General features: G+C 34.8%; 1 protein-coding gene across 13 annotated transcripts in view; it reads right to left on the bottom strand.

Annotated features, from left to right (window-relative positions):
• The window catches only part of SOX5 (SRY-box transcription factor 5), a 1,021,040-nt gene that overhangs the window by 353,971 nt on the left and 641,333 nt on the right, over positions 1-25,736 (bottom strand). For 11 of the 13 annotated variants that reach the window (XM_040488995.1, XM_040488992.1, XM_040488993.1 and 8 more), the window contains one exon: positions 1,975-2,206. In XM_040488995.1, the coding sequence (XP_040344929.1) occupies positions 1,975-2,206 (232 nt within the window). The remainder of the gene's footprint in view (positions 1-1,974; positions 2,207-25,736) is intronic. The other 2 variants (XM_040489000.1, XM_040489001.1) reach the window with 1 other exon arrangement.

The raw sequence follows: 25,736 nt of genomic DNA, 5'->3' as shown, positions 1-25,736 counted from the left end.
GAAAGCTATTAGCAGAGATGCAAGGCCAAATACAGGGTATGATCTCCTTACCCTGTTGAACTGTGTACTACCATTTTCTCCTTTCCTTTTCCTAATTTAACCTTTTTGAGAGGAGACCAAAAAGTTGTATCATTGCACATAACTAATACAAACTCACAATAGAGAAAGAAGGTAGGGATATGGATAGTATGATTTAGCTTGCCAAATAAGAGATAATCAGATAACAAAATATGCATGTGCTCTTGTGAGGAGCTTGTAATGTTTATAAGCATGGACTCCAAAGCCAGAATGTCTGGGTAAACAACCCTGGTTCTCCTGCATATCAATAGTGATCTAATCAAGTTATTTAACCCCTATGTGCCTCGGTTTCCTCATTTGTAAAATGACACCAAAAATAACACCCACTGTATTACTGTGAAGGTCAAATGAGTTAATATGATAATGTGATTAAAATACCACATCTATATAAGTGTTACATAGTGTTAGCGGAAATACTATCCTTGAGGGGAAAATCTTGGCACATAGTCACATACCCAGTGCAATTCTGACCTGTAAGGCTTAAAATGTTGAAAGAGGTATTTAAATCTGATGTGAGTATCAAAGAACAGCATCCATTTCACAGTTATTAGGAGATATCTGATTCTTCTTGTTGATTTAATTCTATATATGGTAATTTAGTAACATAAATAAGTTGGCGTATTTCAGTTCCAAGCACATTTGTGATATATAATAATTTTCTAGAGAAAGCAAAAAAAAAAAAAAAGATTTCACAGAATCAACCTTGTCTTTATAAGTATGAGACTGTCTGAGGAAACATAATTTTGTTGGTGTAATCTGGTTCATATTAATGGCCCCACCATCCTTGAAGTAGAAGAGGAGAAGGTCACAAAACCCATCTACCCAAGCAGTCATGTTGAAAAGGTGAGGGTGGTTTTGTTGGCAGCTAAGTGCCCTGCTACCTTACCAATATGCTGATTGTGTATTTAAGTTCCTAAGAAGGACCTAAAAGCCTTACGTGTGTGTGTGTATGTGTGTGTGTGTGTGTGTGTGTGTATGTGTGCACGTGCTTATATGTTTCAGCCAAAGATGCTAAGCCACTTTTCTTCCCTCTCGTCCATGAAACCAGTTTCCTAATCTTCCGCAATGAGCCAGACCCCAGGACAAGGGGCCAGATATGTTATCCTGAGTTGCAAATTCAGGAATAGGATGCACCAGGGAATTACCGAATTATCAAAACAGTGTGAAAGAGACTGAGTTAGAAATTATTGCAGTCGCATTAAAAAACTGTAGTTTCTATAAAATATATTCTTCTATAATATTCCCAGTACCATAAGGAATACTGGAATCCAATCTGGGCAAAGCAAAGAATTGAAAAACATTGATTTATCATGGTGGAGATGTTCAAAATATGATGTAACTCTATCCAGAAAAACCTTTTTTTATTATTTATTTTTTGAGAGACAGAGAGAGACAGAGCATGAGTGGAGGAGGGGCAGAGAGGGAGTCACATAATCCAAAGCAGGTTCCAGGCTCTGAGCTGTCAGCACAGAGCTGGATGCGGGGCTCGAACTCACGAACCGTGAGATCATGACCTGAGCTGAAATCAGGCGCTTAACTCACTGAGTCACCCAGGCACCCCCAGAAAAACCTTTAATAGAAATACTGTGACATCTCACTTTCATGCTAACTTTAAATGTGCTATTTTAACATTATTCTTATATGTATGTTTTTTTCTTCTAATTAACTTGTAAGTGTCTCAACAGCAAAATTCTTGAAAAACAGGGGGAAAAAAGCATCTTCTACTTCCTACTGGAATCTATTTACTTATAAAGAATTCTAAGAGGTTAGGAATGAATCTTGTGTATGGCTGTTAAGTGGATGATAATTCTAAAGCAAAAGACTGAAGCCAAACTTATCAGAGGAGCAAACTGGTCAAAAAGTGAGTGTAGGCACAAGAGACCATGAGCAACCTACCATTGTATTGTGCTGAGAGGTGGGGGTCCTATGGCCACAAGTCTCTTGCGTCAGCAGAGAAACTGGCTGAAATTCCTCAGAGTGAGGCTTGTTGGGAAAACTCACATGCAAGGGAAGGTGAAAGGCTGGGAGCCCGTCACTCTCCTCTTCTTCCACTTTCTGTCTGCTTGTCACCATGGCTACCTCTCCATCTGCTTCCCCATACGGAGAGGCTGGTCGCTTGGAAGACATCCTGGAAGGAACAAAAGAGGAGAAAATAATGAAACCTCCACATAAATCCTTAATGCCGTCATTGTGTGGTTAGGGGCCATTGTAACAGAAATGCCTTTTTGTGCTGGCAGAGAGCAGGAAACCATCCAAATACCACTGCAAAGCGCACACAATCAGAAACAATGGCCAAGCAGGTAGCAACAGAACAGTGCTTGTTTGTTGTGAGAATAATACACTAATATAGCACTCTCTTGTATTCTGGCTTCTTAAACAAGAGAATTCACCTAAGAACACTGCATAAGGAAAGACCATTCCATTTTAAAGGGGGAAAAAAAAAGCAAAACATACCCATCTAGTTTTACACTTTGATAGACCTCATTGAAGACAGAACATCTATGAATAACAAATACTGTCGGCAGCTAAAAGAGGGAAAAGAACTAAAATTTCTTTCATCAAAAAATAAACAAAATAAGTGAATGGTGGCCATTATAACAAATTTGCATTTTATTAAAAGTAAGATTATTATGACATGTAGAAATAAATATTAGTTATAAGCAAACCTCAGACTTCATGACAAAAAGTTTGATATTTGCTTAAAGCTTATTAAGAATTGAATAAATTTTACAATTGCCGTTAATCTTGAAACATTTGAGGATTTTTCTTCCCTCGCCTCCCCATTTATTTCTAACATCACATATGCAAAGTGGTAAAAAAAGTGAAAATATAAAAATATTTCAATTTTCATTTCCACAATGCTATCAAAGGTTCAGAGGTAGATTCTAGACTTATTTGCTCTTTAGAATACCTAAGTAAGAGAGGGAAATCAAATAAAGATGTTTGGTTTTGATGAGCTAATGCCTATAAGAAAATTCACTTAGACAATTAAAAATTAAACACTTTTGTTTTGTATTTGAGTCTAAGAACACTACTAGAGCTTAAAATATGTGGCAATTACTCTTAAGCAGATAGTTCCTTTCTTTTCACTACAAGAGTTATATAGAAGTAGTATAGAGTTAAAATTTCTAGTTAAAGAAAAGAACTCTTGTATTTACAACTTGATCTGACCTTGAGAAAGTTGTTATTTTGCTTAACAAAGAGTGTTACCTAATCATCCATTCTTATTCTAGACCAGGCAGGAAAGTCTTAGCTGCCACACTGCTTCTTTCATATATAACCCTGATTTTTAAATTTAAAATTTACTGTGAAAAAGATGCTCCTAATCATTGCTGAATAATACTATTCTTAGTGTTAAAAGTTTCAAAGGAATACAGTATTCGAGTACTGCAGATACTCTACTAAGAATAATAGCACAGTTAAAAAAAAAAAAAGTCCCTGGAATCAGACAAACATGAATTAAAATAATGATTCTACTACTTGCTAGCTGTGAGACTTACCTTGAATCTATATCAATTTACTCATCTTTAACTCTTGAATCTATCTCAATTTACTCATCTTTAAAATGAGATGTAAATATTTTCTGGTAATGCTTTTTGAGACTAAACTGTGTAGTGTATGCAAAATGACTTGTAGAGCATTCAGCACTAAGTAGACACTCAATAAACCATGGATACTATTTACTTTAAAACTTTAGGGGCGCCTGGGTGGCTCCGTAAGTGAATCATCTGACTTCGGCTCAGGTCATGATCTCATAGTTCGTGGGTTCAAGCCCCGTATTGGGCTCTGTACTGACAGCTCAGAGCCTGAAGCTTGCTTCGGATTCTTCTCTGTTCCTCCCCTGCTCACACTCAGTCTTTCCCAACCTCTCAAAAAGAAATAAACGTTAAAAAACTAAAAAAAAATTATAGCTACAGTGTAACCTATACGTCCTCTCCTCAAAAAACCAAAAACCCAACACCAAATCTCTCCAAGATGAAGAAAGCACCTTGCTTTCCAGGAGGTAAAGCAGGAAATCAATAAGAAATATGAAATCTCCTCATAGAGAAATGCTCCCTGGCCAATCATACCTAGCAACAAACTGATCAAACGTATTTGCAATCGTAAAGAAGAAATACTAATAGCAGAAGTCTTGATCAGCTGAATAACAGAGAGAAAGGAAGAAATGGCGGCTACCAAGTAAGCACTATCTAGAGGAGAAGTAGACTGGGCCACCACATTACAGGTGTCTTTAGCTATTTCTAATCTCATTACTATACTTTCCTCCACATATACTCTACGCGTGGAGGGAGGAAGCAATGGTCTAGAGGTGGAATGGTCCTAGTCTCATTGGCAACACCACGTCTATCACCAACTTGAAATACTAAAGTATATGTAATAACTCTAAACACTAGAGATACTAACTTCCACTGTTCTGCTTCTATGCTCTCCAAGCAAACTTCCAATTGCCGTGTAGAGAATGAGCTGACAAGAAGAGATTTAAAATACTTAAGGTCTTTGTGAAGCGATTTATCAGAGTAAATCAATAAAAGGACTTTTAATTATTTCTTGTTTTACACATAGTTTGACTCTAAGGGGACCCTGCATTTATTATACAAGCCATAGTATTTATGGTCTGTGTAGCCATTATCACTGTTGGTGAAATTAATAAATTGGTATTCTGGTGTCTACCTCAGTCATGTGTACAATAAGTCTCTTAACTGTCCAAAAACTCCAGGCTGTTGGCAAAAGCTAGTCTCCGGGTTATCAAAGTAGAAAGCTAGATCAGCTGGCCTTTCCTAAGTTAATACAATTCTATGACCTTCAGAAGGCATGACTTTTTTGCTGATCTCTACTTTCTGTATAGCATTATTAGTGATTATGAAAATTGAAAGTCCAAAAGTAGACATAAGGTAAATATGGTAAATAGTTAAGACACTGCTACTCTTCTCAAAACATCTTGTCATTTCAGTATCTAAATTATCTTTATGTACCACTGGATAAACAGTCTCTCTTTCTATATATATCATTCTACGGAGCAAAAGCATAAGGTCTCAAACACTAAACACGAAGGAGTCATGATGCCAGAAGGCAAATGATTCTAAACAATTATATATTTTATGCTTATTTCAATTCCATTTTCAGACACTTACAGAATGTTCTTAATGTGCTCAAGATGAGAATCTTTTCATACAGTTCAGGTAAAAGATTTCTTAAAGATTAAAAAAAAATATGGTGACAAAAATGCCATAGTTCAAAAATAGGCTATTAAGTCAGAAAAAAAGCAAATACTTAAATTATAGAGAGAGCTATCGATCTGCCTACATTCATGTTTTGCCTGACTCATAGTACTTCTAAAAATATTGATCACAAATCACCAATAGTGTTAGATTCTTAAATTTTTGTTCATCTACCAAACAGTTTCATTCTGGAGAGAAGAAAGTCTCATTAATTTAAAAAAAAAAAAAAGTACTTTCAATGTTATGTTATTGTTTATTCTGGTCTCCACTTTATTTCTGATTTTCTTTGCTAGGGATTTCCTTCCTCACTAAATTTCATCTAAGTTTCTTCTTTTTCTAGTTCCTTGTGGTGTAATTTTGTTTATTGGAAACGTTTTCTTAACACAAGCATTTATGGCATAAATTTCACTCTAACATCTGCTTTTGCTGCATCTATAGGTTTTTGAATATTGCATTTTCCTTTTCTTTGGTTGTGAGACATAGTCTGATTAGCTGTTAAAAAAATGTCTTACTTATTGTAAAATTATCTACCGTTGGAATTGTTAAGCTTTCTGTCAATGTTTACTTCATGTATGTTGAACTTGTGTTTTACCCATGCATATTAACAATGATTATATCTTCTTGATAAAAAGCAAATAATAAAGGAAGATACATAATAAGAAAAGAAGTCATGTCACTTTCCACGCATTTGTTATCTGGGATACGTAGGGCTCCAATTCGTGTGACTGCTTATGTGGCATGACTGTGTTACACATAAGTGTTGCAGCGCATGGACATTTTGGAACCATCTGAAGAGCTAGGCTGAAGCATGTTCTTATGTATTGATCCTGAGATGACTTTTGTCATTCCTGTGGTAGGTGCTAGACTTGCCAATGAATAAAATGCAGACTTCAAAGAAAACTACATGAGACAGACAAATATAATCCAGTGTGAAACTAACCCATGGAGGTAATAATGATATAATAGAATCTTTAACTTGGTTTTGTGTACAGACAAGAAAATCTTTTTTAAAAGAACTGGTGTCTAATTTTAGGGCAAAAGGGGATCCTCAAATCAACACCATTTACTGACTGCTTACTATGTGCAAGACACTTATCTAATGGGAATTAAAATGTGTAATTTAAGGTCTCTGCTTTAAAAGGTTTATTCATTGGTTGAGAAGATTTGGAGAAATAATAATGAAAGACAGTTCAGGTTAAGGGCCAAATGATACTACATCTAAATACCTGAGGGTTTCACGAGGCCCAGAGGATCCTGGAGTACTTAGAGGAATGGTTGACCAACCGAGTTTTGGGGGGAAAAGAAGGTCAAATGGGAAGTCTGGGATAAACAGCGTGGGAATTTCATGAAGGAAGTAATGATACAAGCAAAGATGCAGGGATACTTTCAGAAAGTACAGTGTAAATTTAAGTCTCAAGATTACTGGGGAAAAAAGGACACTGAGGAATATGGACTAAATCCTGTCTTTAGACTATAACATTCCTGGAGTTGCTGAGTTACATGCATGGAATAGATAGAAAACAGCTTCCCTTCTAAAGGGCAACTTGCTTTCACATGAAGTCACTTTTCCTTTACTTGTCTTTGTAACACAATCTGCACAATCAGGCCACTCTAGTCCATGTGAAAGTGATTTTAAAACTACTGGAGTCCTTTACTATTGGCTAAAGGCTCTCTGGGTGCACTGTAATCACTCTGTAAGTAGGATGTCCCCAACAGTACTCAAACAAGCACAGCAAACTTAAGGATAGGGAACAGGGTACGAGATTGCAACATAAACTAAACCATTGGTTCTCAACGTTGGCTGCAAACTAGTATTAAATACTGCTGCCTGAGTCCCACTGCCAGGCATTCTAATGTTATTGGTTCTGGTGTGGAGGTGGAGTATCCGAATTTTTTAAATTTGGTGATTCTAATACACAGTCAAGGTTGCAAGCCATTTGCACTGGTCAGATTAGGGCTCCTCACTCAAGATTTCCAAACTGTAATTCCTGAAGCCTGTGAATATGTTACCTTACAATACAAAAGATACTTTGCATATATGATTAAGTTAAGGTGCTTGACATGAGATTATTTTGGCTATTCTGGGTTAGCCCAAAGTAATCATAAAAGTCCCTACAAAGAGGAGAGGGAGGAGAATCAAAGTCAGAGAGAGTGACTGGAAGATACTCTCTAGCCGGCTTTGAAAATGGATGAATTGGGGCTGTGAGCCAAGGAATAAAAGTGGCCTCTAGAGGCTAGAAAAAGTGATAAAAGATTCTCTCCTAAAACCTCTAGAAGGAATGAGCCCTGTGACTGGAAGACTTGTGGCCTCCAAAACTGTAAGTGTATAGATTTGTATTGTTTAAACTACGAACCTTGTGCTAACTTGTTACAACAGCAATGGGAAACTAATACACAATGTACACATTACTTCTTTCCCAGCTGGTATTTCCTCAATCTGAAATCTTCTTAACCCAGACAGATATACACTTGCCTGTTCTCTGACTCCATTTAGAGCCAACATCATTTTCCAGCCATGCCTTCCCTGGTTGCTCCTCCTGAACCAGCACCTCCTCATTCTATTTAGCACCTTGCCCCTCATACATGTTTATTTATTATCTGTCTGTCCCGCCATTAAGTCCCAAGAGGGAAGACTTTCTTTTTGTTCAGAGGTTCATACCCAGGACTTAGAATCCTTTCTGAAGATAGCAGTTTTTCAAGAAATATCTGTTACCTGAAAGCTACCATCTAAAACCGACAACTCTTACTATTCTCTAACTATGAATAATTGTAAGATCTAGTCCTACAAGACAAGCATGCTTAGAAAATATCTTCATATTATCATAGAAAAAGGAAATCCAGTTAAGGGATAACAGTATCCTTTTAAATAATGTCTGTGTAAAGGAATTGGCAAACTTAGTTGAATTAGGTTATTAAAATACTTGTGAAAAAAATCTTAGTCATTTTTAAAATGTCTATGTAAACTATAAACATGAAGTAATTTTATGAAAGAATGCTACATGGTTAATTATCACCAGACCTATTACTGAGGGATCACCTATTTACTGCTTTAGAATATGTTCCTTAGTTCAACTCTAAAAAATGACAGCACAAACCAAGTGAAAGGAATTTGTATATGGAACAAACATAAGATGGAAGGCTTAGAATAGGAAATGCTTTCCTTCCATAACAGTTTTCCTTTAAAGTTTTTCTTTCTCTAAATATTTTAACCTTTGATTAATTCAGACATAAAATCCTAAGAAGCAGTGCCTTCTACTGGTTATTCTTTAGGAATGATGATAGTATTTACTGTAAGGTTTGTAGTTAGGCATAAAAACTTGCTAAATAAATAAATAAATAAATAAATAAATAAATAAATAAAATCTATAAAGAACAGACTCAAATTCCTGCTCTTCTACAAAGCCTTCCCTTCCACCACGGTTGAAGTGACTTCACCCCACCTCAAACAACATCATTAATTCTCATTATTAGTCTCCATGAAAAACTGAACATCAGTATAACCTATGACATTCATTCAATAGTTTATTTTTCTTTTCTTCTTAGTACATGCAGTATCTCAAAGTAGAACACAAACACGGGAAATGCGAGAATATCATTTTTTTGAATTTCTTGGAATCCCCATGACATGTAGCCTGTCTTCCACTTAATAAGATTTCAGTAAGTATAGTTCTACTTTTAACCATTTCACCTGATTTTCCCAAGATGAAGGCTAAAGCTATGACTGTATGATAAAGGTCTTTCCAAATTGTGCCGTGTTTTTTTTTTCTCCCCCAAATAGTCTAATCCTCTATGCTGAATGAGATACAGATTAATTATATGGCAATACAATTTCTAGCACACAACGTATTTTCCTATGAATAAATAAATGAATTGCATGAGTGTCTATTTTGTGCCAGGCAATTTATCTTTATGTTATGGAGGAAACAGGCAACTTAGATATGAAGACCCTTCTGGGTTACTGCTAAGGAAGTACAGTTTAGATGGAAATAGAAGCTATATACCCACTCATCCATTTATTCATTAATGGAAAAACATTTATTGAAAGACTACCATGTGCTTGCAGATAACAATGTAATTAAGAAATCAATAAATAATATTTTAAGGTAAATGACTTTTTATAAATGTGAGTACTAAGGGAGACAGATAATAGCAAGATGATGTCTCACTAAAATAATCAGAGAATGCTTCCTACAAATTACAAGAATTCAACAGGGTAATGAAGGATGGGCCCGATGTCAATAGAGAAGACGAGAAGCTTCCAGACAAGATAAATGACATTAGCCAATTAAAAAAATTTATAGATATGGCATGGTTTGGCGAATAGTTTAGTTTAAGCAGAAATTTCTAGGAGGACTAAATGCAGATAAGGATGAAAGGCAGGGACTAAATGACAATGATTCTGATTAAATCCTATCTCTTTTAAATGGCTAAAGCAAAATTTGAAAGTGAAACTGAAGGCAGAAGGGGGCTGGTGATGGTTTGTGATCCCCAGAGTAACACAATCGAAACACTATTTTAGAAAGAAAAATCCTCAGACATTAGTAACTGATAGAAGATTGAGGGTGGGAACCAGAAAGGGAGAACAAGTGAGAGAGATAATTCAAACATAAAGAGATTGCTGGACTGTATAATTGAGAGAAAAACACTGCTAATAAGAAATACATAAAAACTAGAAAGAAAGGCCAGTTTGGAAGAAAATATGAAATCCAGTTTTAGAAATAAATCTTTGTTGATTGCAAGATTTTAAAAAAGAAACAGCAGGTACCAGAAAATGGAGAACTTCTGTGGAAGTAACTGAGGCAGCGTGGTCTTTGAAACACCAGTAGAGAGTTAACAATAATTGTAATTATTTCTGATTGACTTCTTCCACAATGCTCCAAGTCAGTTTATTTATTGTTCTTGTTTTATAAAATAGGAAACAGAGTCACAAATTAGATATCTTTTCTTGCACTATTCGGTCTCTGCACAATAATAGGCAGCACCTCAAGCACAGAACTGTCTCTCCAAGGGAAAAACTGGAAAAAAAAATAGAGGGAGGGGTAGGAAACCTTGCAGTCCATCCTACTAAGGGGGATCAGTGTATAAAAAGGATTAGCAAAAAAGAGAAGTCAAAGTGATAAGCAAAGCAGCATAATTATTCTTTAAAACAATTCTACCAAACCAAACATTTGTTAGATGAACTTCTAAAATTCTGGACCATGACATTTATTTAACTTACAACGTCCATTAATTGCTCTCCTAAATAACTGTTTTCACTACTTACTCTCTCGCGTTACATTTCAAGCACAGCAGAATGCAGTTTTAAAATGACAGAAAATATTTGAAGGATGCATCTTAAGGGAACAATGAATATGGGACATTCAAAAACAAATTAAAAACTGACAATCCTTCATATCCACAGATTATACTGCTTTTCTAGAAGTTACGGACCTCAAGTTTTTCTAGTAATAAGACTATTTGTACAAGACATTTACATTTACTTGTCTGGTCTCTTCTGTAATTAAGGTTGTTGTGAGAAAGCTAATCAAGATTAGGAATTAAACTCTACTGTTTACCAAAGGTATTTTCACAATAGAATATTACTTATCTAATAAGGGAAACCAACATAGACATTTAGCATGTCTAGGCACATTTTGATCCAAATGAGTGAAACAACCAATACTTCCTGCGTGACTTATAAACACAGAATTACAAAAAAATTAGCATATCATTTAAAGAAATAATAGTTTCATTATTCTTATCCATGAATTTCAATTCTTATTATTCATATTTCATGGCTCAGCCTTTCTGCTTCTCTCTTACATGTTTTAAACATCTTCATTTTCCTACTAAGAGTCAGCTTTGTGTTTACTTTGTGAACATTCCATGTCAATTTTATAAACAAGTCTGTCATATATAATATTCAGAAGCCTTTTAAGTTGCAGAAACCTTATTTGTGGTAAACATGCAGACTTTCCAACTTGTATAATATTTTTTTTCTTTTATCCATAAATCCTCCTTGCCATCAGCTTCTGATACAGAACACGCCAATCTCTATACTTCTCTACACTTTGCTTCCCGCATACAAAGACCTCATTCATTATATTGTTATTTACAAGCATGAACAAGTTCATCAGGTCCTGGCATAAAGTATAAATGGAAGTAGAAACACAGATTTCATAGAAATATAAAAATGGACAACACCAAGTAATAAATAAGACTAGACTCCCTTGTCACTCTCAGTACACATTTCATCACTAGAGTAGAAACTTATTTCTACTAGTATTTATAAACAAAACTTACCATACCATTGAAATCTAAAAACAAAAGTAATTTTTGAACTAGAGCTACATAACAATAAATTCATTATTCTCTTCTGAAATATAATTTGAATTTACAGAAAAATATTAATACATATTATAAAAGTTTACATTGTACTTAAACTGCTAAATAAAAATGTTATAGTCACCAAGAAATTTCAAAGGGACCTTTACCAAAGCTGTTGCCTGTGTTTACCTTGTCATATGTTTAGTTTCTGAGATGTTCTCTGCATTGACATCAAGGAGTTCACTGTACCATCCCTTCTTTCTGGTAAGAATGGCACTGCTTTTAACTTCTTTACCACCTTTGTGCCCTTCTCTTCACCGGCATGTCTGCCCTTACCAAAGAGCATTCCCAGCCTTGCCCCCACCCCCCGCCCCCCACCGCCAAAGAGTTAGACATGGAGGGAAGTATAAGAACAAGGAAAAAATGAGGAAGTACAGGGTTCTTTGCAAAAGGGGTGGTGACAAAAGCAAAAATATCAGAAGTCAAAGAGAGAGAAGACTGAGAAACAGAATTTAATTCTTTTTAATACCTGAAAGAAATGAGTGCCTCTTTAGGAGTTGGACAAAGGATATTTCAAAAGTGCTTGAATTAATGTGCCTAAAGTAAGCAATACAATTCAGTTTAAAAGTCGCATTTGTTTTTGTTTTCTAAACAAGAGAGAGAAAGAACCGAAGGTAAGCATTTGGAAGCAGTTTATGATAGCAAAACTCCATCCTACAATGATTCAGAATTCAAAATTTGATTCTCTCTCCACTTCCTTTTCTTACTATTTCACTGATAATTACAAATCACTAAAAATTTCACTCCAAAATTAGACCATGTATTATTGGATGAAGACTCTCAGAAAATTTTCTAAATAAAAAGATTGCTTTATTATGAGTAACATAATAGTTGGGTTCTAGAGCCAAAATTTATCTAAACAAATGATCTGCCAGTTAAAACTTCTCATCTTTATGTTTTATTGTGTTATTTTAAAATTAATCCACACTTGCTAAGTGCCTAAAACAATAGTATTCGTGATAAATGAAAAGGTACAAAGCGTATTAAATTTAATTAAACCCTATTGTAACCATTCCATAATGTTCTAATGCTTAGAAAAGTTCATGCTAAGTCTGACAAGATTGGAGGTAAACTGATCACAAGAACATTTGATTCCTAAATACAAAGTCACTTTCATAAAGAGAAGAGCGAGCAAACGTTTTTACAGAATTCTACATTTTTTTGAAAAAATTACTGAAACTTTTCTCATGATTTACAACACAAGAATATAGCAAGAAGTCCTTCCCACTTAAAAATAAATCCTGACTTCTTGACTTCTTCAATAATTATTATAATTTTATTTCCTTGTCTCAAAAATAGGTGCACCTAAATTTGAGTTATTAAACATTTGATCGCAGAATCTTTTCAATTGTCAAAAACACTAACTTTCAACTAAATCTACCTGAAGAAAACATAATACAAATGATTAAGACCTTTAAGTGTTGAAGAGAAATTTCTTTTAAGTTGTAGGTAAAATGACCAATTACATGAGTTGTGCAGAAGACAATACAAAACTATAAACAGCAATTTGCTGTGAATTACATAATCCATGTATTGGTATACATTTGCCATTAATCAGAAACAAACAGAAAAAGAACAATTAACCTTCATTCATCTACAAGTTAAAAGTGTCAAAGTCCTTTTGTTCTGATTATTTATAAATTACTTTGAATAATCTAACATTAAGATTTGTGGTTCTAAAACTTGTTATTACAGTTAGAAAGGATATATATACTTTTTGAGGAAATAAAAAGCTTTTTCCATTGGAGTATGGGTTTTGCCTTTCTGACAGCTCCAAGTCCACAGGATGTGGAAGGATGATTTAAATTTTACATCAAAACTGTGACTGCACTAGACTTTTTCCCCCTTCTCAAGGGAGGCATTGTTCTTGCCTTTCCATAACCAGGCGTGACAGTGCCAGACTGGAGTCATACGGCTGGTCTCTGAGTCAGCGTGAAAGTGCTCACCTCCTGAGTTTCCCCAGATGCTCGGCTCCTTGTGAGTCTGAAAGCTGAGCACTGAGTAGCCACATACTCCATTCCTGGGACAGATAGAGGATTGAAGGGAAAATGATCTAGTGATTAGCAAAACCATCTCTTCCAGTATGTGCTGTAAAACTCTTTTATTAAGAATTTAGTAAGAGGTAACAATAAAAAAAAAAAAAACACCGTGTATTTAATATCAGTACCACTTTTCTGAACCAAAAGTTGGGACAAATTGTTTAAATAGTAGTTGTGTGCTTCTGAGATAAAGAAATAAAGGAAGTCTAAAAAATCAGAAGCTTTTAGAATTTTCTGAGACACATGGTTGCCACCTGTATAAATTTCAGGTTATAGACAACTGGATAGAATAGTGAAAGAATACTATATGAAATGCCTATCTATTCTCTAGATCTCTAAAAAGATACCTTTAAAAATTGTCTGTAGAATCCCTGGAAAGGAACAATCTTTTCTGTTATCACAATAATTGGTAATGAAACAGGGATTAATTCTGTTTCTATTGTTCTGTCCTCGAATGAACCTTTCAGGAAAGTTTGAGAGGTGTCTGTATATATTTTTTAAATTTTTAAAATCTTTATTCAACTTTGAGAGATACAATGGGTGGGGGGGACATTAAGAGAGAGACACAGAATCAAAGCAGGCTCCAGGCTCTGAACTGTCAGCACAGAGCCCAAAACCGGGCTCGAACATACAAACTGTGAGATCATAACCTGAAACAAAGTGGGCCGCTCAACTGACTGAGCCACCCAGGCACCCTGAGAGGTATCTGTATCTTTTTTTTTTTTTTTCAACGTTTATTTATTTTTGGGACAGAGAGAGACAGAGCATGAACGGGGGAGGGGCAGAGAGAGAGGGAGACACAGAATCGGAAACAGGCTCCAGGCTCTGAGCCATCAGCCCAGAGCCCGACGCGGGGCTCGAACTCACAGACCGCGAGATCGTGACCTGGCTGAAGTCGGACGCTTAACCGACTGCGCCACCCAGGAGCCCCAGAGGTATCTGTATCTTGTGTATATGTGTGAGCAAGTGTGTGGGGAGGGTTGGGGGTGGGGAGAGAAACAAAGAGACAGAGAGAGAGAGAGAGAGAGAGAGAGAGAGAGAGAGAGAGAGAGAGATTGAGAGAGAAAGGCAGAGAGAGAGAAAGAAAAAGAGGTGTGGGAGAAGAAGACTTTACTGTCTAATGATATGTTAATGGAAATTAATTATTTTTTCCTGGACTTCTCTATTAAGGCTCTGACAGTACCATCTTAAGCATAAGCATATGCTAACAACTTTCATTTGCTATATAATTCAAAAGGACTGGTTGAGGTTTTACGTATTTTTGAAGAAAAAAAAATACAAAAATAGAAGCAAAATCCTCCCAAGTTATTAGCCCATAAAAAGTAAAGGAAAAAAAAGCCAAAAGAAATATGATTCTTAAATATTACTACTACAGTGAGTAGCACTAATCTCTTAGTTATTGCTTTCCAAAATAACGCCGCTCAATTTTTTTCATGTTGTTCTCAGGAGGATATGAGTGTCTTTGCATGTTCACATATGCACATATGCACATGTTTGTAATAGCCTATAATAATAGTTCACCATAAACACAGTGAAAGAAAATATATTTTCATTCTTGAACATCACTAGTCAGGTGAGGTGGATATGGAAAAATACAAACAAAACGAAACAAAACAGTTCTAAGAAAGAAAGAATATCTATTTAGGCTTAATGATATTAATCTCTGTAAAAATATCAGGTGAGGTGGATATGCAAAAATATAAAAACAAAGCAAAACAAAACAGTTTTAAGTAGAAAAAATATCTCTTAGGTTTAATGATATTAATCCCTCTGTAAAAATATCATATCACTTATTTTAATAAGTTGGTCATTTTGGCTCTCTCAGGAAACTCTCCCTATGGCAGAACTGCAAATAGGACATAAAATTTATTTTCCAAAATAATATCCTTAAGTTCTGATTTTGTTTTGAGCCTCCCTCTCTCCTATCTCCTTATCCGAGTTTCCTCTTAAAGTGCCCACCCCCACTCACACTCTCTCTCTCCCCTCTCACATTACTGGCTAAGTCTAAATAAATAGCAAATTGTTCCATAATCAAAAGTGACTTATTCTTAGCATGGTGTATGTCTTGAAATAAAATCTGTGGCATGTTTAATTTATTTAGGATCTAATAATGATGACAAAAATAATTAAGTAACCAATCTAGTTTTAATTTCTTTTGTTTTCAAAGGTCATTGTGAAATCAAGCAAGTTAAGCCTTCAAAAGCAAACCTCTAGAGAATGGTGTGCGTGTGTGTGTGTGTGTGTGTGTGTGTGTGTGTGTGTGTGTTTCCCCCAGCAGAAATGAGAAAGGAGGCTCACAGCTAAAAGGAATACTGAACATCAGCGTCAGATTTGTTAAGAATGACTGTCTAAGTAGTTCAATGAAGAAAAATATTATGACCCTTACCCTCTTTGGAATCCAGAAAAGTCTGACAAGGAAAAGTTTATACATTGCTAAATTGTGGCCAATTTAGGGGACTCTTTCTTTCCATGCCCCATACAGATTTGGTTACAGCTTGTTCCTACAACAGCTGTTGAAAAATGAATGAAGTAGAAAATATTTATGTTATATTCAAAATAGACAGCAAAGAACATATATACAGTGCAAAAATCTTTCCTAGGACAACAGCTTCTAGATGTGACAGACAGGCATGCTATGCAAAGACAGATTTTCTGAACCTCCTGACAAAATGCAGAATTTGCCATTATAATCATGAAAAGTCCAAAAGTAAGGGTGCGATGCCAAAGATGGTGAGCATCTATCAACCCAAACTCCAAAACAGCGGGATGCAGCTATGGTTGATGTTACAAGAATGCTGAACCTCTCTATTGGTTCCTTTCATGCCAAAGCCTCTTTGCTTGGATGAATATGAATTAAATCCATAAGCTTTCTTATTTTTCTAGCTTGACCTCTAAACTCATTTTACATCTTAACTGTTTATCTTCTTCCCCCCATTAATCTTTCTGGTTTTAGCACGTTCCCTGTTGTTTTTAGGGGGGAAAAAACTTTAAAAGCATGGCCCATACTGCCACTGTGGATGAGTTAGGAATGTTAACTCTTTTTTATAAATGGGTACAAACTATTAGTAGTAACCTAAAGGCTACCCATTTCTTGCCCCTGAAGTAAAAATTCAAAGGATATGGCACATGCCGCACAAAAGACAATCATCAAACTCTTACAAAAGTATAAGTATGAAGACATAAAAAGATCCCACTACAAGGTTTACACTACATTTCACACAGGGCTAAGTGTGATGTCACTATCACATTTCCATTAAAAAATTTAAAGTGTGTCATAGAGATAAACTTTTTGAAGTAAATCGTTTTTCCTCTTTACTTTCTCTTTTCAATCCGTTCCATGGCTAAGGATATACAATGCAGCTGTTCTTAAAAATACTATGTCACTATCATAGAAATGTCTAATTTTAGATTGTAATTTTAGTCAGTAATATGAGTTCTTTCTTCTTCTGTTTATTAAAATATAGATGATAAGAAATTTCACTGATTAACACAATCCATTTACTTACATTACCATAAAATCTGTTAGGAGAAAAACCAAAAATTTTAAAGGTGTTCACTTTACAAATCCATAAAAGAAAAGAAAAACTAATCAAACGAAAACATCAACACTTTAAAGTTGGAATCTTGCACTTCAGTAGTGTTTACCATTTACCATTTTATACACAGTCTGCCATATTTTCTGCTGTTCTGTAGTATTTCCCCTGAAGCTTAACAAAGGCCCAGCTGTATAAACCAGTTCTGTCAAAGAACATAGTTAAGGGATGGATAAAACAGGGAGGGGTGTCTAACTGGCTGACCACTGTCTGAGCTTATGAGGATAAAGGAGCCTTGGTGGAGAAAAGTAATCATCCATTGCTTTTTTTTTTTTTTTAACCTCATTACCACATGCTAAAACATTTTTTTCCACTACCCAAACACCCTATTCCAATCCCCTGTGACTTTGTGTTCCAAAGGGGACAAAATCCTCCCCAACATCCCCTTCCCTCCTCTTCTTGTTTTTGTTTGTTTTGTTTGTTGTTTATTATGCTGATTTTATGTTTATGAAGGCATGATCCTTTAAAGACTTCCTAAAATACTGGTTTCCTCTCCATTAAACCATCCACACACAGTCCCCTGAAAACATTTTAAATGGCTAAATAAACTTACTTGTTTTGGATTCCTTTTTACCAAAATATTATCAACAGCTTTCCATTGCAAGATAGTTATTTCTGCTAAGGACTCTAGAAAATGACGTATCCCTTTAAAAGATAGTAAAGCATCTATAATTGAGGTAGAATGAGTGCTGAAACCCAGCATGCATCTTAACATTTTAAAGAATGTTTCCATAAAATACTTCAAAGAGAGTTGGCTACATGCACACTCAGAGTGTGTAGCAACATGAGATATGGTCCTGAAGTTTGAAGGAAAGTTTAGAGTGAGCTAATTAATCCTTTCAAAACCTAGCTCTCATGTGTCCAAGAACATCAAACTGTGGGGAAGATTTTCCAGAGATTTAAATATGCATTTCCTATTTTCAAGTTTGTCATTCTTACATACTTTGCTGACATTATTTATAAAGGACTGAAGCCAAATCTCACTCAAAGGGAGCTACCATAACTGCACTGGTTAAAGAGTCAGCGAAACACATTAAATGCCCAAGGAAATCCCTGGGCAAGTGCCACTAGAACTTATATGGAGAGAACATATCAACTCTAAAGTTCGTTCTATTTCAGGGTGTCCTTTGAGGTTGGGACAAATATTTGAATGTTATTAAATCCTCTATTTATCCAAAGGCTGCTGCAGCCGCACTGTAAGACTTCTTCATCCTGCCCTGTCAGTGACCTAGTGGGATTATCCTTTTTTTAGAAGGGGTAAAATATGATTCTTTCACCAATCTTCATACTTTTCTATTCAATGTTAAATGTATACTTATAATACTAAATGCATTTTCTTTAGGGTAAACCATGAATTCCAGTTGCTTTAAGAATCTACCTCTTCCCATATTCATGGCTTGTACAGGTACCAGAGCAATAGTCATTCATACTCCACCTTGCTCTATGTGGTAGTCTAGTTTCATAAATAACAGAGTCATTTGCTTCTAATAAATGTTTGGTTCTTATGAAACACTCTGAACTTATCAAAGTATATCAAACCAATACCTGCCTATGTCATATTCAACTTATCATACAGGAGAAATGGAATACAGGGGGAAAAATATCCCATGGCAAAAGGAAGCAATGTTTAAAAATTCACTTTTATACCATCATAAACTTCTTTCCATGCCTTTCTTTAAAGTACTTACTAAACTGTCTAGAAATAGTTGCAGATAATGTATCTAACTTTTATGAAACCCACCAAAACATTATCACACAAAAGAAAATGAAGCCACTAAATGTAGTACCATTCTGTGATATCTTAAGAAAATTAATACTAATTAAAATAAGTATTATATATACACTACATTTTCTCAAAGCACCTGGGTGGCTGAGTTGGTTAAGCATCTGACTTGATTTCAGCTCAGGTCGTGATCTCACCATTTGTCAGATGGAGCCCCACATGGGCTAACAGAGCGGGGCCTGCTTGGGATTCTCTCTCTCTCTCTCTCTCTCTCTCTCTCTCAAAATAAATAAATAAACTTAAAAAAACAAAATTTCTCAAATTCAATACACTTTCCAAAGAGAATATTTTAATTATACTATAACATATCCGCATGTATACAATCTTTTACATAAATCAGTAGCAGAATCTTAAATCTGCTGAAACGTGCTGTGTCTTACGCTTTTCTTGCACTTCTTTGCATTCTTATTATGTCAAACAACCATTAATAAAAAGTTTACAGTGATTCAAATATCTATAAAAATGCTTTTTAAGATAACACATATTTCCTGTTATTTAAATCTTCTTACAAAAAGCAATAGAACAATAGTATTGTGGGAGACATCTAAAGATATTCTCTAGGACATTTTTTTTTCCACTTTGGTTTTAGAGAAGTATGAATGACTCTCACTACTTGTGCATTGATATGTGCGAGTCACTGTGCTAGATGCTGTATTATTTCTCATTATCATAACTCTCTATTGGACTACAGACTACAATGTAAGAGTTAAAATCATTAACTTCTGAGAAGGAAACATAAAGGTCAATCTTCATGACCTTGAGTTTGGCAATGGTTTCCTAGATTTGACACCAAAAGTAAAAATGACAAAAGGAAAAAAAAACTGATACATTGAACTTCCTCAAAACTATAAACCTTTGTGCTGGACATGATACTATAAAGGAAAAAGCAACCTAAAAATAGGAGAAAATACTCACAAATCATATTTTTGATGAGGGACTTGCTTCTAGAATATATAAAGACATACATAACTCATGTATGTATATATTTACATATACATACATATTTACTAAGTTTATATATATTTAAAAATTATGGGATTACAATAAAAGACAATGATCCATGTTTTAAATAGGCAAGAGATCTGAATAGACATTTCTTTAAATAAGATTACAAATTGCCAATGAGCACCTAAGAAAATGTTCACTATCATTAGTCATTAGGGAAATGCAAACTAAAAACCACAGTATGATACCACCTTTCATCCACTAGGATGGCTAAAATAAACAAAAGTCAGACAATGACAAGTATTGGAGAGAACGTGGAGACACTGGAACCATCACAGATTGCTGGGAGGAATGTAAAATACTGCTGTTGCTTTGGAAAACTTGGGAAGTTTATAAATAGTTAAAAATAAAGTTATCATATGACCCAGCAATTCTCCCTTCTATGTATACACCTGAGAGAAATGAAAACATATGTCCACAGAAAAACTTGTACACAAATGCGCATAGCAGTATTATTCATAGCCAAGGAAGTGGAAGCCACCCAAACAGTTACCATTTGATGAATGGACAAACGACATGTAGCACCTCCATACATAAAAATATTATTTGTTAATTAAAAAATGAAGGTTGGTACATGTTACGACATGGGTGAACCTAAGAGGAAAAAGCCAGTCACAAACGACACACAATATATGATTCCATTGTTATGAAATATCTAGAATACGCAAATCTGTATATAAAGTAGGTCAGTGGTTGCTTAGGAAGGGGGTGTGGTAGAGATGGAAGAGAACGAGGAATGACTGCTAATGTACAAGATAGCTTTTAGAGTGACGAAAATATTCTGAAATTAGGATGTGGTGATACTTACACAACTCTGTGAATACTAAAAATCATTCTATTATATACTAAGTGGGCTTGGTATAATAATCTCAAAAAGTAATTTTTTAAAGCTACAAAGTAGACATTATTGCCTCCATTTTATCTATAGAAACAGGCTCAGAGCTGTTACATAATTTGATAGAAGTCTTACTGAACTAGAATTTGGAGCTAGATCTGACCCAAATATCACCACATTTTCATTATAGAACATCTTTTTTTATGAAGGAACTTAAATATATGCTTTAAAACTGATTTTTTTCTCTAAAAAGTTAGAAGTATATTTATCATTTCTGTTGCTTGTGTTTGGATACAAGCTTTTATAGAACATTGTGGTTAGACCCACATTAAGCACAAGTCCTTTTTTTTTTTTCTTCTCCTGACATTTTTTTCATTACTTTCTTTTAAACACCCTCTTTGTAACATTATCTTTTTGGAACTATGATAAGCAAATATTTAATGATTGTTCTAAATGAAAACACTGTACAAAATCAGAATTTATTTCTAAGGCACACAGGGCACATGATATCCTATTCTTCCATATGTTCTCAGTGGTGGGTTATCTATTTTTATGTTGATTCTTACCAATCTCTTCATTTAAATGTTTAGAAAAGATACGTGTTACCTTACTGTTATCATAGTTCAGTCTGGAACAGTTTAACCCAGTATAACAATCCTATGAACACAGGTGAAATTTTAGGAAGGTAACTTCACCCCCAGGTTATCTGAAAAAATTTCTAAGGATTCATAGCCTTTGTAAGTAATTTGTGGGATAATCTCCAAAATAATTATCACTAGGTGTTAGTATGTGTTTTTTTTTTCCATCTTCAGGGCTCAAGCTTAGTCCATGTCCTGTGAAATCAACTATTGTTGGTGCTAGCTGGATAATCAAGTCTTTAAAAAAATTGTAGGGGAAGCAGAATGGATAAGCTGACTGTATTTTAACATTTCCTTTTTCTTAATAGTTTGTTTACAAATGCATTCCCACTATTACAAAAGTAGAGCACGATGCTCAATTATTACTATTCCATGATATATTTTAAGATTTGTTCCACTTATGATAGTAGCTTGAATTGATTTAGGTCAATTCAGCATAGGCTCAGTTAAACAGACATTGATTTGCCTGGGCAAGTAACTTTAAACCAATTTAGAACTCAGCATTTCCTTGAAGTGCATCGGAGGAACTGTTTCAATTTTTATTTCTTTAAAAATGACTTAGACTCTATGAATGTGGAGAACAAAGAAATGCTTTAGAGGGAAAAGGCACAGACATTTGGGTAATAACAATGCTAACTACAAACTATGGAAATGTAAGCACTAAAGCAAAGGAGCATATTGCTCCTAAGGACCCAGATACGTTAAAAATCAATGACTATTAACATTAGTAATTAAAGAATTGTTTTTAAATATGTGCTAGTAGTTCACATTTATTAATTTCATCTTAGTTTAAATTAAGCACAATTTTTGTACTACAGTGAGTAATCTACTTAAAAATTCTAAATGTAAATAAAGAAACCTCACATTCTGGTCTTTCTCTCCATTACTGAAACCCATCTAATAAACTTTTTAATCCAGTATAGACTTTTTAAGCAAACTCCAAGTGAATTTACTCACTTTGAATTTTGAAATTCATGAGTTCTCTGTGAGCTACTAAATTTGGACTATAGACTCTTTGAACCACAAACAATATTACTCATTTTTCAGGCTCATGCAAGATCTAGCATAGGGCATAGTAAACCAAACTGGAGGCTCGGGGGTGACATTTAAGAGCATGTGCTTTGATTGACAAACCTGGGCTGAGTCTCAGTCAGGCTATCTTCTGGCTCTGTGACTTTGACCATGTAACCTAACCTCTCTGAGTTTCCGTTCTTTCACTATATGAAATATAAATAGTATATTATTTATGCATTGGGGGGAAGTAAATGAGTACAGGGTACATATAAAACGATGCAGCAATGTACCCAACACATTATATATACTGAAAAAATGTTATCTATTATTATTGTTGTTATTTGGAACTCAATTGAGTTGAACTGAATCTAATTTAAACCACTCAAGTGTAAAGCATAGTTAAGGTTAGGATATGACACAATCTAATTAGCTATGAGAAGCCATCTGTGTTTAATATATTTGGACCTATGAAAAGGAGCCAAGAGTTATTTTAATATTTCTATACAGCCAAAATTTTTATTTTTGAATAAAAAAATAAGATTTAGAACTCACTGCACAAGGCTCAGATTTCTGAATCTTGCTGGAAAAGTGAGTAATCAAGATCTACTGTGTAGCACTGCAGCATCTGGGCCCTTCAAATAATTTTAATTTCAATTTAAGTTGAAAGAAATCACTACTGAGTGACACCAAGAGCCTCACTAACGGTCTTCCTGCTACCAACATACTAAAATTTCATCCCATCGCTAGGAATTCAGAATATGGTTTTTGCTGTGTGACATTTATTGCCAAACAACTTTTATAAAATATGTTCCTTCCACCTGCTTCTTGAGGGTAAGCTTAATCCCCTTAGGATAAAGGAGAGTAGGATGTGCTTTAAAAGATTCAGTCAGGGGCGCCTGGGTGGCGCAGTCGGTTAAGCGTCCGACTTCAGCCAGGTCACGATCTCGCGGTCCGGGAGTTCGAGCCCCGCGTCAGGCTCTGGGCTGATGGCTCGGAGCCTGGAGCCTGTTTCCGATTCTGTGTCTCCCTCTCTCTCTGCCCCTCCCCCGTTCATGCTCTGTCTCTCTCTGTCCCAAAAATAAATAAACGTTGAAAAAAAAAAAAGATTCAGTCATTGTAAAAGTTTCATTAGAAATTGATATTCACATAAACAATTTCCCCATTCTATGTGTAAGACTTAAGACTTCCAGACAAAGAAATGGGTTTCTATCGTACAGAATAAATGTAAAACATGGGTGCATTGTATCACTGCATTTGCTACCCTTGCATCGTAAGGAACTCAGTTTGGCTTAGATAGACACCTCACATTTTGTACAGCCATCTGACTGAGAACCCTGAAGCTGAACCCCAATCGGGTAATTTTTGAAAAATCAAACAATCACAAGAGTGAAAGGGAAAAAAAAAAAAAGCCTACGAAGAATTTCTTTTTCACTCTGTGTAACTATTTAGCTACTGAAACTGTTAACACTGTTCTTTATACATTATCATCAATAATTTTAACTACACCCATTCCCAAAATGACTATGTAGTTCACCTAAAAACATTGTGTATTTCTAAAAAAAATGTTTGAAAACAAATTCCAAGAGAAAACAATTGAGTTAGAATGTTCTGTCAATCATTTGGCAAGAAAATCAATTGAAAATGTGCAGTTCCAGGTAGATTTCTGCTGGCTATCACCAAAAAGCAGATTGAAATAATAGCCACTTCAAAATGGAGTGATGTCAAGATAGTTTAAGCACCACCAATTACTTGCCATATGGACTATATCCCCTCAGCTCTTGGAGTATTTAGAAACTATTCAGAATTAATAAGCACTGCTGTCACCGTACTGTCAAGAAATGTAAACCCTTATTCATATTTCGGAGGTACTGTGGGTAAATATAAGAAACAGTAAAGAACTATAATCTAAGGGAAAATACATTTAAATCACATTGTCTATTGAACCTCAATGTTAGCAATGTTTTAATTGCCATCACTGGATAAACTATGTTTTATAATAATAAAAAAAAACAAGTCTGCCTTCTTGATTCTTGGAAACCCACAGAGCATTATCAAGGAATGCATTATTAGAATTCCCACTTCGGTGTTAACATGGGCATCAATCCAGGAGCCACCATAAAGTTCAGGTCTTAAACATTTTTAGCAACTTGTGTATTAATTTCTGCCTCTGTGGAATTTCTACTAGAGATTTTTGAGTATCTAAAAACAGTGTTAATTTCTAACATTTTATACATGGATTGGTGTGTGTGTGTGTGTGTGTGTGTGGTGTGTGTGTGCTACGTATGGCAATATAGATCAAAGAAAACTGTAGAAAGGTAATCTTCCACTATCACCCAACTATTTCTTTTTTTTTTTTTAATTTATTTTGTATAGTTTTAGGAGATAGAACCAGAATCAGAACTATTATTTAATATTTATTGAGTGTCTACTATGTATCAGGGTGCCCTACACTGAGAAAGCCAGCACATAAACAAATACTTATAATACTATATAATATACAAAAGATTTACAAAGACTGACAAGAAAATAAGAGTTAAAAGCAGACATTAAGAGAAGCTAGATTTAGGCTCAGTGTTAAAAAGAACCTTCTAACTGTCAGAGCCACCAAAAAAAGAATTGTCTCTTGAGATAATGAGATTCACAACACTTTAAGTCTAAACAGAAGACAGATCATGTATCAGAATTACTATAGAGAAGATTCACATGTATCTCTAAAAGTTGGGACTAGTTGACCGCTATGGTTCCTTTCAATGCTGGTATTTTATTCTTCTTAAAAGAATGGGTATGATTTTCTAATACTTCTATTATGGTATATATTATAGTGAGCACCGGAATTTAATGTATCTAAGGTGAGAGTACAAAATGTTGGAAAATGGAAACTATAATAGTATAAATAAAGAAGTTTCATGAGGACCAATCATTTGGACATCTATTAATTATGGATAAATCTTATGAGATGGTAGTTGATAATGTGAATATTTCATAAATTATATAGTATATTTTTTCTTCACTTTTAAAGATAATATTATAAAAACTGTGACTATGTTATATGAGTTATATTCTAAGACTGGTAGTAGATCCAAAATAATTAATCTTTTTTTATTCTTCTTTCAAACCATGAGCATGCATTTATGTTTAATATAAATACAGGGAGACATATGAACAT

This window comes from Herpailurus yagouaroundi, unplaced genomic scaffold, assembly GCF_014898765.1.
Source record: "Herpailurus yagouaroundi ecotype Mexico unplaced genomic scaffold, PumYag 166, whole genome shotgun sequence".
NCBI classification, from domain to species: Eukaryota; Metazoa; Chordata; class Mammalia; order Carnivora; family Felidae; genus Herpailurus; species Herpailurus yagouaroundi.
The sequence above is the reverse complement of the archived record's forward strand: the minus strand, read 5'-3'. Positions and strand labels throughout refer to the sequence as shown.